Source organism: Suncus etruscus, chromosome 13 (assembly GCF_024139225.1).
Source record: "Suncus etruscus isolate mSunEtr1 chromosome 13, mSunEtr1.pri.cur, whole genome shotgun sequence".
NCBI classification, from domain to species: Eukaryota; Metazoa; Chordata; class Mammalia; order Eulipotyphla; family Soricidae; genus Suncus; species Suncus etruscus.
This window is the reverse complement of record NC_064860.1, coordinates 40342512-40357870: the sequence shown is the minus strand read 5'-3', so window position 1 is coordinate 40357870 and position 15359 is coordinate 40342512. Positions and strand designations below refer to the sequence as shown.

Sequence of the window (15359 nt, the reverse complement as noted above, 5' to 3'; positions counted from 1 at the left end):
CTTAGAACTTTTGTTTCCTTCCTATCATCACAACAAACTTTTACTTCTTTACCACTTGGAAACTCAGAAACCAGTTCTCCTTGTTGCCAAAACCTTCAGTGTACACATAACTTGGGGTAACGTGTTTGTCCAGTCCCAAACATGAAGCCCATTTCCTTATTGAGCAAAACGTGACACCAGCAAAACATGTCACCGAACACCTGCTCAATGTACCAAAATCTGTCCAGGGCCAGAAAAGTGGACCTGAGAACTTTCCATAAACCAAAGAACAAACAGCACTAAAAACAATACAAAGAGAATTGTTACTAAGCACTGCATGGTCTACACTATAAGATAAGGAGGGGAGTGTCATAAAGCAAAGAGGATGAGGGGGCATGACCATGGAATGTAGTGTTCTGTATGTAGAAAATGTTGGGACAGGCTTTTTTTTTTTCCCTTTTTTTTGCTTTTGGGGCCACACGCAGTGACACTCAGAGGTTACTCCTGACTATGCGCTCAGAAATCGCTCCTAGCTTGGGGGACCATATGGGACACCGGGGATCGAACCAAGGTCCATCCTGGATCTGCCGTGTGCAAGGCAAACACCCTACTGCTGTGCTATCGCTTGGGCCCCTTTTATTTTTATTATTTTTTTAGAAGGAAAGAGTACAATCTAAATAAAACATGGAGCTCAGTGAGTACAGCCATTCTTTCCACTGAACTTTGAAATGTGCCTGTCGGTGGGGTAAGGAGAAAAATAGGAACACTAGTGGTAGAATTGGTATTAGAATATCATATGCCTATGACTCAACTATCAATAACTTTGTAAATCACCATTTCTTAAATTTAAAAATTTTTTTTTAATTCTGCCACTCCAGAGTTGGTTTCTTAGTTGTAATCAATGTACCCAAGAACAAGATATTAATAATGGGGTGGGGAAATTCAGGGAGGTATTTGGGGATTCTCCTCTTGCAACTTTTCAGTGACTCTATTTTAAAATTCAAGTTTTTGGAAGAGAAAGGGTAAGGGGAGCTGCAAAGGGATCATTCCAAATCTGAAATCAATAGCAATATCAGCAAAAATCAAGGCTTTTACCAGTTTTAAATAAAAACATTCTTAGGAAGTTTGTTTTCTACCCATATTTACTCTCAACAAACTTTCACTTCTTTGCTAGTTGGAAAGTCAAGTGTCTAGTAGCCAATATTCCATGATCCAAGATCAGTCAATACAGCTCTTACCAGCGACTTATACCTATCCTTATTGGCAACATTCTCACACTAAACGTATTCAAGGTAGGACAAAGGGGGACATTTTCCTTGTATGAGGGAAAACTAGAACATGTGCTCCCATTTTCTAAAGGGGAACTCTTAGTTCTGGAGTTGTCACTTTTTCTTAGCATCAATCTCTTCTAATCAGTACTGTCCAGATAAGATTCCGAAGTCGGGGGGGGGGGGGGGAGATAGCAAAGGGGCCTTTGCCTTGCAAGCAGCCGACCCAGGACCTAAGGTGGTTGGTTCAAATCCTGGTGTCCCATATGGTCCCCCGTGCCTGCCAGGAGCTATTTCTGAGCAAATAGCCAGGAGTAACCCCTGAAAAAAAATTCCGAAGTCCATGGGGCCAGAGCAATAGGTAAGGTGTTTGCTTTGCACGCAGTTGACCCAGGATAGACCTCGCATCCCATATAATCCCCCAAGCCAGGAGTGATTTCTGAGTGCATAGCCAAAAGTAACCTCTGAGTATCACCGGGTGTGCCCCCCCCCCCAAAAAAACACAAAAAATAAAATAAAATAAATAAAAAAGATTCGGAAGTCCTTCTCAACACAAGGTACCAGATTAAAAAAATAGATCCTTTTCCGGTTCATAAGCATGATGATTGGGTTTTCACACGGCTGTGTGACATGTGCCTCCCTTCCAACCTTGTTACGACGTGGGCAGATCACCCTTCTGACGTGAAAAAAAAAAAAATTAGGAACACCCCCCCAAACCTGTCATGCTTTCCAAACAACACTGTTCAATATGTTTTAGTCTGTTTTAGTTTGCTTAACTCAATTTAATCCAGGCCTCTTCCTTCCCACAAGGGCTCATCCCAATTACAGAAGAAAGCCACTTGTGAAATGGAGAGAGACCAGCAAATACACACTGGGATAAGAGATTCCTACACTGTAGTATTGGATACACAAACTTATAAAATGTTTATTCAAATACACTCGATATACTCAGATACACTCGAATAAAGAAATAAAGATCCATATAGTACAAGAGGTGTTTTGAATATGCTATGAATTATTTTGGTGGCAATATCCTGATCATGATATTGTGCTATAGTTTTTTATAGAAATATACAATTACCTCAAACAATTTTTTTGTTTTGTTTTGTTTTTGGGCCACACCCGGAAGTGCTCAGGGGTTATTCCTGACTGTCTGCTCAGAAATAGCTCCTGGCAGGCACAGGGAACCATATGGGACACCGGGATTCGAACCAACCACCTTTGGTCCTGGATCGGCTGCTTGCAAGGCAAACGCTGCTGTGCTATCTCTCCAGGCCCTACCTCAAACAATTTTAAGACAAGGGCTGGAACCAGAGTACAGCAGGTAGGGAGTTTGCCTTGCATAAAGCCGTCCTGGGTTTGATCCCCAGCACATCATACAGTTCCCAAGCACCTCCAGGAGTGATTCCCAAGTGCAAAACCAGGAATAACCCCTGAAAATTACTGGGTGTGGCCCCCCAACAACAACAACAATAGAATTTGTCTGGGCCCGGAGAGATAGCACAGCAGTGTTTGCCTTGCAAGCAGCCGATCCAGGACCAAAGGTGGTTGGTTCGAATCCCAGTGTCCCATATGGTCCCCTGTGCCTGCCAGGAGCTATTTCTGAGCAGACAGCCAGGAATAACCCCTGAGCACCGCCGGGTGTGCCCCCACCCAAAAATAGAATTTGTCAAGGGCCAAAGAAAGTTACTAGGTGTTACAGCACTTGCTTTGTATGTGTGATGCTCTGGATTCGACCCCCAGGATGGGAAGGGAAAAATAAAAAGTTTTTAAAAAAGGCAAGCAAGGGCTGGAGAGATAGCACAACGGTAGGGCATTTGCCTTGCATGCAGCCGTTCGGATGGATGTTGGTTCGAATCTTTCGTGCCTGCCCGGGGACCGTACCCATACCTCTGGGTATGCGCCCACCCCCAAAAAAAGCAAGCAAAAGTAGGTCCTTCTCTGATAACATTGGGGAGGGGGGTTGGGCCACACCCTGGGGCACTCGGGTTACTCCTGGCTCTGCTCTCAGAAATCGCTCCTGGCTCAGGGGACCATATGAGATGCCAGGCTCAAACCTGCATCTGTCCTGGGTCAGCCATGTGCAAAGCAAGCACCCTACCTCTGTGCTACTACTCCAGCTCCTCTGATAACAAGCTATGTTTGTTAGCTTTAAAAAAAAAAAATTGGCTGGACCAGTGAGGTAGCACTAGAGGTAAGGTGTGTCTGCCTTGCAAGCGCTAGCCAAGGAAAGATTGCGACCTCGGTTCGATCCCCCGGCTTCCCATATGGTCCTTCCAAGCCAGGGGCAATTTCTGAGCGCTTAGCCAGGAGTAACCCCTGAACATTAAACGGGTGTGGCCCAAAAACAAAAAACAAAAACAAAAAAATTGGCAGGACACCTACCTTGAAATTTCAACATAATCAGATTCTAAAAAGAATCAATACTGGGGCCGGAGCGATAGAATAGTGGGTAGGGGCTTGCCTTGCAGCGCTCAACCTGAGTTCGGCCACCGGCATCCCATATATTCCCCTGAGCATGCCAGGAAGGCGTCCTGAGCAAAGCTAGGAATAGCCCTTGAGCATCGCCGGGTGTGGTTAAAAAAAAGAAGAAGAAGAATCAATACTATGTAACAGGAGCCTCTGTACAGTTCAATGTAACCACTTACAACATAGTGACTATTGAACCTTGGATTGCAGCTGTTGCATCTAAAGTGCTGACATTTTACCTGTATTACTTTAAATTTACATTAAAGGGGCGATTATCACTAGTGACTACCATAAGAAGCAGAACAGAAAAGAGTGTTTCGTATCTTACTCCACTGCTGGTAAATAAGAAGAGTAACAGTACAGAGAACACTTGCCTTGCACTAGACCCACAGGGTTCAATCTCATCCCAGAATCCCCATACAATCCCAAACGCCACCAGGAGTGATTCCTGGGTGCGGAAGTGAGCCCTGAGCTCCAGCCAAAAGAAAAAAGAAAATAAAAAATAGAAGATAACTTGTTTCCCAACACTGAATCCTCTAAGCTGAGGGTTAAATTCTTCACTTTAAAATGTGAAATTTTTTTTGTTTGTTTTTGTTTTTGGGTCACACCAGCAGCACTCAGGGGTTACTCCTGGCTCTATGCTCAGAAATCGCTCCTGGCAGGCTCAGGGGACCATATGGGATGCCAGGATTCGAACCACCGACCTTCTGCATGCATACCTTACCTCCATGCTATCTCTCCAGCCCCAAAATGTGAATATTCTGTTTTCTGTGAAGAGGCTGCCAAGGCCGCTGGCACCTAAACACTTCCAGGACCTAGCTAAGAGTTAGCCCCGAGGACCTGGCACAACGAAAGGAAGCTACTGAACTTCCATAATTTAGCTAACATTCCTTTATTATTTCCTATCATTAGGTAAAAAACGAGAAATGAACCAATAGTTTCACTCATATATTTGGGGGTAGAAGCGGGAGAAAGCCACCTTGCACTGGATCCTTATCATGTTCTAAGCCACTATTTCCCAAGTCTGGGGTCCTAGCCTATTTCTTCAAACTCCAAATAACACCATCATTTTTCCAGCCCAGCTCTGCAGTGGGAATACCAGGGGGTTAAAAAAAAAAAAAAAAAAAAGCTTCTCTAATAATTAAGCTCGGCTTAATTATCACACAGCCAGAGGCCGATCATGAGACGAGACCGGGCAAGACGAGACGTCCCCTGCAAAGAACCGACTTAGAACTGGCTGTGTAAACTCAGATTTTTTGCAAAGTCACTAGGATCTGAGCGGAGGGGGGAGGAAGAGTTTTTACTAAGTCATGTGGCTCCCGCCTCCTCCGGCCCCGCCCTGCAGATGGCACCTAGGTGGGCGTGGCCGTCTCGGGTGGGCGTGGACATCCCTAGCGGGCATGGCTGCGCCTGCGCGTTCAGCCCGGCCCGGCCCAGCTTCATCATCTCCCTGGGACCATTTGACGTTCTGGATCCCAACTAGTGGCTACGCATCCCCGTTGCACCATGTCGTCTTCCCCTCGCGTGGCGCTGGTGACCGGCTCCAACAAGGGCATCGGCTTCGCCATCGTGCGGGAGCTGTGCCGGCAGTTCTCCGGGGATGTGATGCTCACAGCGCGGGATCCAGGCCGGGGCCAGGCGGCCGTGCAGCAGCTGCAGGCCGAGGGCCTGAGTCCCCGCTTCCACCAGCTAGACATCGACGACCCGCAGAGCATCCGCGCCCTGCGCGATTTTCTGGTCAAGGAATACGGGGGGCTCGACGTGCTGGTGAACAACGCGGGCATCGCCTTCAAGAGTAAAGGGGCTGGGTGCAACCCCCCAGGGAAGAGGCGCCCCCCCCCACACACACACACAGCCACTAACTAGACTTTGCCCCCCCTACACACACACACACACACACACACACACACACACACACACACACACACACACACACACACACACACACAGCCACTAACTAGACTTTGGGGCTCCAGGGGGGGTCCTTAGAGGAAGCAAGATAAGAGGCAGGTGGGTGGAACTTAGGTAAACTCCCCCTCGCCCCCCTGGCTGGCCAGGAATGTTTACCAGGTTCTCTCCTTGGACTGGAAAGCAATTCGGTTAATCATTTATTAATTTCACTCCAATAAGCCAGGGAATTAGAAATTACTAAACAATACATTATATGATATGGAGGCAGCCACGTTTGGGCTTCCTCCCCACTCCATAGTTCCAGCTCATCAAATAGGAAAGGACATCAGATCTCACATGCCTGCAGCTTCCTCTGTCGTTGTAAGGGCTCCTCGCTGGGCCACTTGTTGACTAACTTGGTTTTCCTTCTCCCCTAAAAGTGAACGATACCACGCCGTTTCCTATTCAAGCAGAGGTGACAATGAAAACCAACTTTTATGGTACCAAAGCTGTCTGCGCTGAGCTGCTGCCTCTCATGAAACCCCAAGGTGAGCGTGCTAGGGTCCTGTTTCTGCAACGATGTAGTCCTGAGCTCACTTGAAGGGATTCACTTGTCTGCAGTGTTGACACATGTGAGACACATGCGACTCTTTACACTTTTTAGTGCAGCTCTTCTGTGTGCCGGGTAGCAGCTCCAGGAGTCAGGACTCTGCTCCTAGCCTCTGTCAGTGTGCGCACTGTGTGGCTCTCAAAATATTTTCAATCGTGGTTTTGGCGAGATTTGGCTCAGTTGAAAAAAAAGGTTGCCCACCACTGGTCTACACCATCCTGGAGCTGTTCTTTACACTGCAGGCTAACTTTTTTTTCTTTTTTTCTTTTTGGACACACCTAGCCGCACCCAGGGCTTACTCCTGGCTCTGAGCTCAGGAAACACTCCTGGCAGGCTCTGGGGACAATATGAGATGCTGGCATGCAAGGCAAATGCCCTCCCACTGTACTAGCTTTTGCTCTAGCCCCAGCAGGCTCACTCTTACCCTGCAGGGTTTCAGGGCTTAGACTCACTTGCTTCCTCTGGGCTCCCACTTTTCCTCCCTTTCCTTATCTCAGAGTCCACTTACTCAGCCTGGTGGAAACTTCTCTACCACCAGATTCACTAACACCTCACAACACCTTTTTCTGCTTCTGACCCCATGTGGTTTTTTTTCCACTGTATTCCCAAGAGTAGATGAGTTGAACAGGTTTCTGAATGCAGAGAATGAAGTAGACATAACAGATAAAAAAGAAAAAAATGACTGGTCTTTACAAACTCAAGAAGTTCCCAATAAATTTAAGTTTCCCATAAATTTAACTTTTCACCAAGAGACTGACAGAATTCAGCAAAGCCCGAATACTCAATAACCACAGTGTGACAACGAACTGCTCCCATATCTCCTGCCAGTGGCCAGGAAAGACTGAGTGTGCTGCCTGAGATATTTCTCTTCCTCTAGAGACCTCCAGGCAGCACATCTATGTCTGCATTGAGTGTGGCAGCTCAGTGCACTCTAAGCTTTCTGGTCCAGGACCCAGGTTCAGTGTTTCTGTCCAGGTTTAGGCATAGCCCATATAATATCCCAGGGTATTATTTGGCTTCACTAGAGGGTCATGTGAGAATAGGTCATTGAACCACCCTGCTATAATCGCTTTATTCTCTGTATTACAAAACCTGACCCTAGAATTCCAGATAAACAAAATAATCTAATTACATGGGATCTTTCATGAGTTACTCAAAGTCCAACTCTCAAGCCAAGCTAATCCTTGATTCTCCAAGGCCACCCCTCTGATCCCTTGTTTTTGCAGAACTCTAGAAGCATTATTGAGTCAACAGCAATCCATTGGTATAGAATTTTGTTTTGTTTGCAGAAGGACAGGTTTGAACCATATGCCCCCTATGCTCAGGACTACCTCCTGACTTCAGCTCAAGGATCATTCCTTGATTGCAGGTCAGAGGACAATAGGGGATGGCAGAGGTCAAACCTAGCTAACCCTGTTGAGCAAGGCCAGCGCCTTACCTGCTGTGCTCTCCAGCCCCATTAGTACAAAATTTATGTAACAGCATTATTCCAGAAATACAGTACTAGAAGAACTGTCGTACAGCACAGGCATATTATTTTTCTTTTGGTTTGGGGGCCACACCCAGCAGCGCTTAGAGGTTATTCCTAGTTCTGCATTCAGAAATTGTTCCTGTTGCGGCCAGAGTGGTGGCACAGCGGTTTGCCTTGCACGTGGTGACCTAAGATGGACCAAGGTTCAACCCTCCGGTGTCCTGTATGGTTCCCCAAGTCAGGAGCAATTTCTGAGTGCATAGACAGGAGTTACCCCTGAACATTACTGGATGTGACCCCCCCCCAAAAAAAAGAAATTTCTCCTGTTAGGTTTGTGGAACAAATGGGATACTGGTGATTGAACCCAGGTATGCTGCATACAAGGCAAATGCCCTCCCCGCTGTGTTATTGCTCCAGCTTGGACTAGGGAAAGTTTTATAGCTTCCTATACTGCTACTGCATCCCTTTTCGTCATTGTGTTATTTTTAATTCTGCCCTAGATTCATCACTATTGTTTTATTTAGCATAGCAATATCTGTGCAGAACTATTAGTATTGAGTATTTGGGGGGGCATACCCCTTGATGCTCAGAGGTTACTGCGAGCTCTGTGCTCAGAAATCTCCCATGGCAGGATTGGGGGATCATATGGGATGCCAGGAATCAAGCCTAGGTCCCAGGTCAGCTGCATGCAAGGCAAACACCCTACTACTGTGCTATTGCTCTGGCCCCTAGAATTGTTCAGTGATCTGCCTAGCCCTCTTTAAAATTAAAAGTTAGGGGCTGGAGCAATAGCACAGCAGTAGGGCCTTTACCTTGTACATGGCCGATCCAGGATGGACCTGGGTTTGATTCCCGCATCTCATGCGGTTCCCTGAGCCTGCCAGGAGCAGTTTCTGAGCACAGTGCCAGGAGTTATCCCTAAGTGCTACCAGGTGTAGCCCAAACAAAATTAAATAAAATTTAAGAGTTATAGGTAGGCTGGGAAGGTAGCACAATGGGTTGGCACATGCCTGCATGCTGGGTTCCATCCTAAGCATCACACTCAGTCTTCTCCAGCATTGCCAGGATCCCTGATCACAACTAGACCTGAGTTCTGAACTGTCAAGTCCTCATCACCAAGCCAGGTATAGTCAGAAGTGACTGGGTGACTCCAAATACTCCAAAGCATATTTGGGGGGGGGGGGGGTTTGGGCCACACCCAGCGATGCTCAAGGGTTACTCCTGGCTCTGTGCTCAGAAATTATCCCTGCCAGGCTCAGGTCCCCAAAGGAAGCATGGTTGGTCACTGGTGACTTTACCCTTTTGGGCATCTGGTCTACCTCAGCTTAGAGAAAGTGACATTGATGTTCAGAGCCTCTTGAGATAGCCGTGTGGTACTGGATCCCCCCTGTTTCATGTGTTCCTTCTCCACCCTTTCTATTCCTCCTCTCCACTGATCATTGAAGTTTTCCAAACCTTTTCTTCTCGTGAAGGAATGTGGAGTTCAGCAATTACAGTGGCTCCATTTGCTTCAGATTGAGATCTTCCCTTCCTTTCACTCCCATTCATCCAGGACAGGGTTTGGAGACACAAAACTAGTGAACTGCCATTACCACAGCACATAATAGATCTGATTCTTGTTTACTCAGGATTACCACGTGGAATGGAATTAGAATCCTATTACCTTAGCCTTACTTATGGCTTCTAGCTTAGAGATCGTCTCTGCTTCTCACGTCCTCAGTTAACTACAGATCCTGGTCCTGCTGTATCAAGTTGAAAAGAAAGTTGAGGGGCTATGACTGCAGCTCAATGATAGAACACCTGCTCTGCAGACATGAAATCTTGAGTCTCCCTCTTATTCTTCAAATTGGGGTTGGGGGAAGTTGAGATAATGTGAGGAAGAACTTTAAAATGGCTTCTTTTCTTCTCCCACATTTCTGGAGTCCAGCAGGAACACAGGGAAATCTCATCATTCCTCTCAGGCACATACTCAGTAATGTATGTGCCAGCCTCCCTCCCTTTATCTCCTGGTTCTAGTTGCTAATCCTGGTCCTCTTATCAAACTAGAGTTGAAACTGGCTCTTTCAGGCTCATTATGTAACTTATCAGGCCAAACCATGCCTTCTGTTCTCTTTCAGTCCATATGAACTGGCAGACAGAACGTTGGCAAATACCTACCACTGAGCATACAAAACCAGTGATGTCTCATCTTATTGGGACACCTGTGTCACCTAGGGTAACTCCCTGCAGGCTGACTCCCCAGCTGTGCACAGAGTAGTCTGGGAAGTCTGTCTATCCCTTTACTGTCTGGACTCTTCTTTTTGTTTGTTTGTTTTTGGGGACACACCTGGCAGTGCTCAGGGTTATTCCTGGTTCTGGGCTCAGAAATCGCTCCTGGCAGGCACGGGGGACCATATGGGATGTCGGGATTTGAACCAACATCGATTCTGGGTTGGCCGCTTGCAAGGCAAATGCCCTACCGCTGTGCTATCTCTCGGCCCCTTGTCTGGACTTTTCATCTCCTGCTGCAGTTCTAGGCAAGGCCACCAATGTCCTCCAAATTTTTATCCCAGCTCTACACCAGGGCTCCTGCATGCTTCCACTCATAGGCCAACATGGCCACTTCACACAGATGCCTCAGGAACCATCCAACTTGCTGGTTCCAGCCCTGAGATGTGGCTTCTGGTGGATATGAACATGACTACTTGCCTTTTCCCTCTCACCCCCTCAGGGACTCCCTTAGTGCCCCCTTGTAAAAGTAGATCCTCCCAGCTAGGTCTGATCTGTTAGGTGTTTGGGGGTCTCAAACTCAATTTACCTGGGGGCCGCAGGAGGCAAAGTCAGGGTGAGGCAGGGCTGCATAAGGGATTTTGCTTACCGAATATTCGCAATAAAAAATCACATTAGTAAGGAAAAAAGTTGCATTAAACATTTGCATACCCCAAACGGAACTGCTCGGGGTATGCGAATGTTTAATGCGATATTTTTTTACTTATGCGATTTTTATTGCAATTTTTCGATAAGCAAATAATCGCGAATACTGCGATATTTGAAGGCCGGTCGCGGGCCACAAAATGTGCAAAGGGCCACAAACTGCCCGCGAGCCACGAGTTTGAGACCCCTGCTTTAAATTATTAACCTATAAATGAACAGCAGTAGCTATTTCTAGTGCCCAAAGAGCATATATAACATGCCAAGTCCCACAAAAACAGTATCATCCTAATTCCCAATAACTGGAAACTGCTCTACTGTCAGGTGGCTTGCCCGGATATAAGGCATCATTCCAAAGCTAATAGAAACCCAAACAGTAAAAAAGAAAAAAGTGGACAGTTCAGCCAGCATTGCTGATTATTTGCCCAGCATTATTCAGGGGTTATTCCTGGCTCTGTACTCAGGAATCACTCCTGGTGGTCTTTAGGGGACTCTATGGGATGCATTGGATGGGATCCAGATCAGTCACATGCAAGGGAAATGCCCTCCTCACTGTGCTATCTATGGCTTGGCCCTAAAAATGTCAGGCTTTTAAACTGATAATCATATAGATTTAGCGGCCATCCAGCAACTAATCAGTTCTTTGTGAGTCACCAAAAAATGACCTGTTCAGCGGGCTGGAGTGAGCACAGCGGTAGGGCGTTTGCCTTGCATGCAGCCGACCAGGACAGACCCAGGTTCGATCCCCCGGCATCCCATATGGTTCCCCAAGCCTGCCAGGAGCGATTTTCTGAGCACTGCTGGATGTGACCAAAAAACAAACCCAAAAAATGACCTGTTCAGAGGAACCCTGTGGTCCAGAATCTCAGATAGTCTTTTGGAAATAGACTCTTGATAGTACTCTTGAGAAAGAAGTTGCAAAAAAAAAAAGAGAAAGAAGTTGCTCCACCCTACCCCGGTACCATATTCTGAGGGAACTTCATTTTCCATGGAACTTGTGAGTACAGCCCAAGGACATAAATCTTGATGACATCTTAGACACACTCCACATTTAAGGACAGTCTCATGACCTTTCTCCATGAAGGTAGACTTCATAATCATGACATAACCCAGCAGTCATGTCTCCTCCCTCAGCTGGGAATTTTCTGATCCATCTGCTCTCAGTGAATTGGGCATACAGCCCTCGGACCACACTTTCTTGGTGAATAATGGGCCTTGTTTTTGTAGGCAGAGTGGTAAATGTGTCAAGCATGGTGAGTCTCCGAGCCCTTAAGAGCTGCAGCCCAGACCTGCAGCAGAAGTTCCGAAGCGACACCATCACAGAGGAGGAGCTGGTGGCCCTCATGAACAAGTTCGTGGAAGACACAAAGACTGGGAATCACCAGAAGATGGGCTGGCCCAACACCGCCTATGGTGTGACAAAGATAGGTGTCACAGTGCTGTCCAGAATCCAGGCCAGGAAGCTCAATGAGCAGAGGAAAGGGGATGGGATCCTTCTCAATGCCTGCTGCCCCGGCTGGGTGAGAACCGACATGGCGGGGCCCAAGGCCACCAAGAGCCCAGAAGAAGGAGCAGAGACCCCCGTGTACTTGGCCCTCCTGCCCCCACATGCTGAGGGCCCTCACGGGCAGTTTGTTATGGAGAAGAAAGTAGAACAGTGGTGAGCTCAATTCACCTGTCCAGGGCTCCATCCATGAGCCCCAGTTTATAGCTGTCCTGAGATAACTGATCTGCTGACAAAAAATAAATATATCTCTTCCCATACCCCTCCAGGGAGAATGTCCTTATGCGGGTACACACTGAGTTGCCTCCTAATTCTGTGATGTCTTCATGTGATTTCTTCAACATTGTGTAAATTGATGGCCAGGCTAAGTGAAGATGAATAGACAAATAAATGGTTCTTTATAATTCATTACTGTTGTCTATATGTGGAACCAGCTCTGAGCTAAAAGGCCATGAGAAAGCATAAGCTAACACAGGTGGAGAGACAGTTTGGACAGGCTACATTTCCTGCTTTGTAGATGGGCTAAGTTTTAAGTAGTGGTTTGTGAGAAACAACACTAAGCTTCGGGCAGTAGTACAGTACTTAGGGCACCCTGCCACTGTCCTACTACTCCGGCACCATTCCCTCTTTTTTTATTGTTGGTTTTTGGGCCACATTCAGCAGTGTTTAGGGCTTACTGTTTCTCCTGGCTCTGCACTAAGAAAACATTCTTGGTGGTGCTCAGAGGACCATAGGGGATGCCGAGGATCATACCTAGGTAGGCCAAATACAAGGCAAATGCCCTATCCACTGTACTACTGCTCCAGCCCCTTTTTGCTTTTGGGGCCATACCCAGCAGTTGTCAAAACTACTCCCAGCTTAGTGCTTAGTGAATTACCATTCCCTGCAAGGAAAGCATGTGCTCCGACCATTGAACTATCCCTCTATCCTGATAAAGTATCTTTATCAATAATGGTTGTTATATATACATATATATATATGTATATACAGTTTCTGCCACACTACCAAATATGTCTTCTCTTTCCATGGCAGATGTTAAACTGGTTGCCACGCACCAATGGTAGATTCATATAAGCAGTTAAAACATGAAAGCAGGGCCAGAGAGATAACATGGAGGTAAGGCATTTGCCTTGCTTGCAGAAGGATGGTGGTTCGAATCCCAGCATCCCATATGGTCCCCCAAGCCTGCCAGGAGAAATCCCTGAGCGCTGCCGGCAAAAAAAAAAAAAAAAAAAAAAAAAAAAATGAAAGCAGGGGCCACAGCAGTGGTGCAAACGGTAAGGCATCTGCCTTATGTGCGCTAGCCTAGGACATGCGCTAGCCTTCAATCCCCTAGAGTTCCATATGGTCCCCCAACCAGGAGAGAATTTTTTTTGTTTGTTTGGTTTTTTGGGCCACACCCATTTGATGCTTAGGGGTTACTCCTGGCTAAGCTTTCAGAAATTGCCCCTGGCTTGGGAGGACCATATGGGACGTCGAAGTCCTTCCTTGGCTAGCACTTGCAAGGCAGACACCTTACCTCTAGCGCCACCTCACAGACCCCATCCACCAGGAGAGATTTCTGAGTGCATAGCCAGGAGGAACCCCTACACTGCTGGATGTGATCCAAAAACCAAAAAGAAAAGAAAAAAAGAAATTTAGCACAGAGAGAGGGCATTTACCTTGCACTCGGCTGACCCAGGTTCTATCCCTGGCATCCCATGTGGTCTCCCAGGCCTGCCAGGAGCAATTTCTGAGCACAGAGCCTGGAGTAACCTGAGCATCAGTGGATATTGCCCAAAAACCAAAAATAACTTTCTTCTTTTTATTTTTTTATTTGGGCCACACTCAGTGATGCTTAGGAGTTAATCTGTCTATGCACTCAGAAATCGCTCCTGGTTGGGGGACCAAATGGGATGCTAGGGGATCAAACCACGGTTCGTCCTAGGTTAGGCACATACAAGGCAAACTCCCTACCACGTGTGCCACCACTCCCTAAATAAATAAATTTAAAGAAAGTGAGGCTTGGGGCTGGAGATATAGCACAGTGGCGTTTGCCTTGCAAGCAGCCGATCCATGACCTAAGGTGGTTGTTTTGAATCCCGGCGTCCCATATGGTCCCCCGTGCCTGCCAGGAGCTATTTCTGAGCAGACAGCCAGGAGTAACCCCTGAGCATCGCCGGGTGTGGCCCAAAAAACAAAAAACAAAAACAAAAACAAAAAAAAAAAAAGGAAAGAAAGTGAGGCTTATGGGTAGGAGTGAGAATTCAGTTGGTTGGGATCCTGCCTGGATTGTGGCCAACCTGACTTTGACTCCTGGCACCTTTTTGATCTTTCACACATGGCCACAAGTGATTCCTCAAAATCCTATTCTTACTTTTTGTTTTGTTTTGTTTTTGTTTTTGGGTCACACCTCAGGGGTGCAAAAGCACTCAGGGGTTACTCCTGGCTCCATGCTCAGAAATCACCCCTGGCAGTCACAGGGGACCATATGGAATACCGGGATTCGAACCACCGTCCTTCTGCATGAAAGGTAAATGCCTTACCTCCATGCTATCTCTCCGGCCCCCTATGCTTACTTTTTTTGATAAGTCTTCATACTGTTTTCCAAAGAGGACATCATTCCCATATACAATCGATGAGGGGGCCAGAGTGATAGTGCAGAGGACAGGGCTCTTGCCTTGAACGTAGCTGACCTGAGTTCTATCCTCTGTAAGGTGAACCTTAGCTGAAATCTTAAACAAAGGTGGTGCCCTGACTTCTTCCCAGTAACCTCTTCCTTTGATATGTAAAAACCCACCTAGATTACAGGACCTCCCCCCACCCTGGTGGAATTTAATTCTGCAGAATAAAGAAAGAGAAGTTCTGACTTTTGGGAGGGTGCAGAGAGAGGACATGAGGTGAAAAATAGGCTGACTAATAAATCTTGTCCTCACTGGCTTGGTATCATTTCTCTGCTGTGCTATCCTGTTTCATCAGACCCGTCCTCCCTAAAGGGTTAGAAACATGACATTTGGGGCGGTCTCACCACTCATGGATATTTTTTTACAATCCTCAACATCCCATAGGGTTCCCCAAGGACCACCAGGAGCCATTCCTGAGTGCAGAGCCAGGAGTAACCACTGAGCACTGCCATGTATGGCTCCAAAAAATAAAAAATAAGATTCCCATTCCTACCATATCCTCTCCAAAATCCATTATCCATTTTTTTCTGACCTTTTTCATAGAAGCCTTTCTCCCTAGTGTGAGATGATATGTCATGCTCATTTTGACTTGCAT

The 15359-nt window shown here is 46.7% G+C and overlaps 1 protein-coding gene and 1 non-coding gene across 2 annotated transcripts; both read left to right on the top strand.

Moving 5' to 3' along the window:
• The first annotated feature begins 1824 nt into the window (after nucleotides 1-1824).
• Nucleotides 1825-1929, top strand: LOC126026451 (small nucleolar RNA U13). The gene has a single exon (XR_007501716.1). It is a non-coding gene; the product is annotated as a small nucleolar RNA U13 (small nucleolar RNA).
• A 3241-nt stretch (nucleotides 1930-5170) lies between these two features.
• On the top strand, nucleotides 5171-12509 carry LOC126026088 (carbonyl reductase [NADPH] 1). The gene is made up of 3 exons (XM_049785807.1): nucleotides 5171-5511; nucleotides 6047-6154; nucleotides 11825-12509. The coding sequence occupies exons 1-3, from the start codon at nucleotides 5223-5225 to the stop codon at nucleotides 12259-12261; spliced, it is 834 nt and encodes a 277-aa protein (XP_049641764.1). The 5' UTR covers nucleotides 5171-5222; the 3' UTR covers nucleotides 12262-12509.
• Nucleotides 12510-15359: the final 2850 nt, after the last annotated feature.

Coding starts and splice junctions, on each gene's coding strand:
- LOC126026088 (XM_049785807.1), top strand. CDS start 5,223: ATGTCGTCTTCCCCTCGCGTGGCGCTGGTGACCGGCTCCAACAAGGGC. Junction 5,512..6,046: donor CGCGGGCATCGCCTTCAAGA/GTAAAGGGGCTG, acceptor CTCCCCTAAAAG/TGAACGATACCACGCCGTTT. Junction 6,155..11,824: donor GCCTCTCATGAAACCCCAAG/GTGAGCGTGCTA, acceptor TTGTTTTTGTAG/GCAGAGTGGTAAATGTGTCA.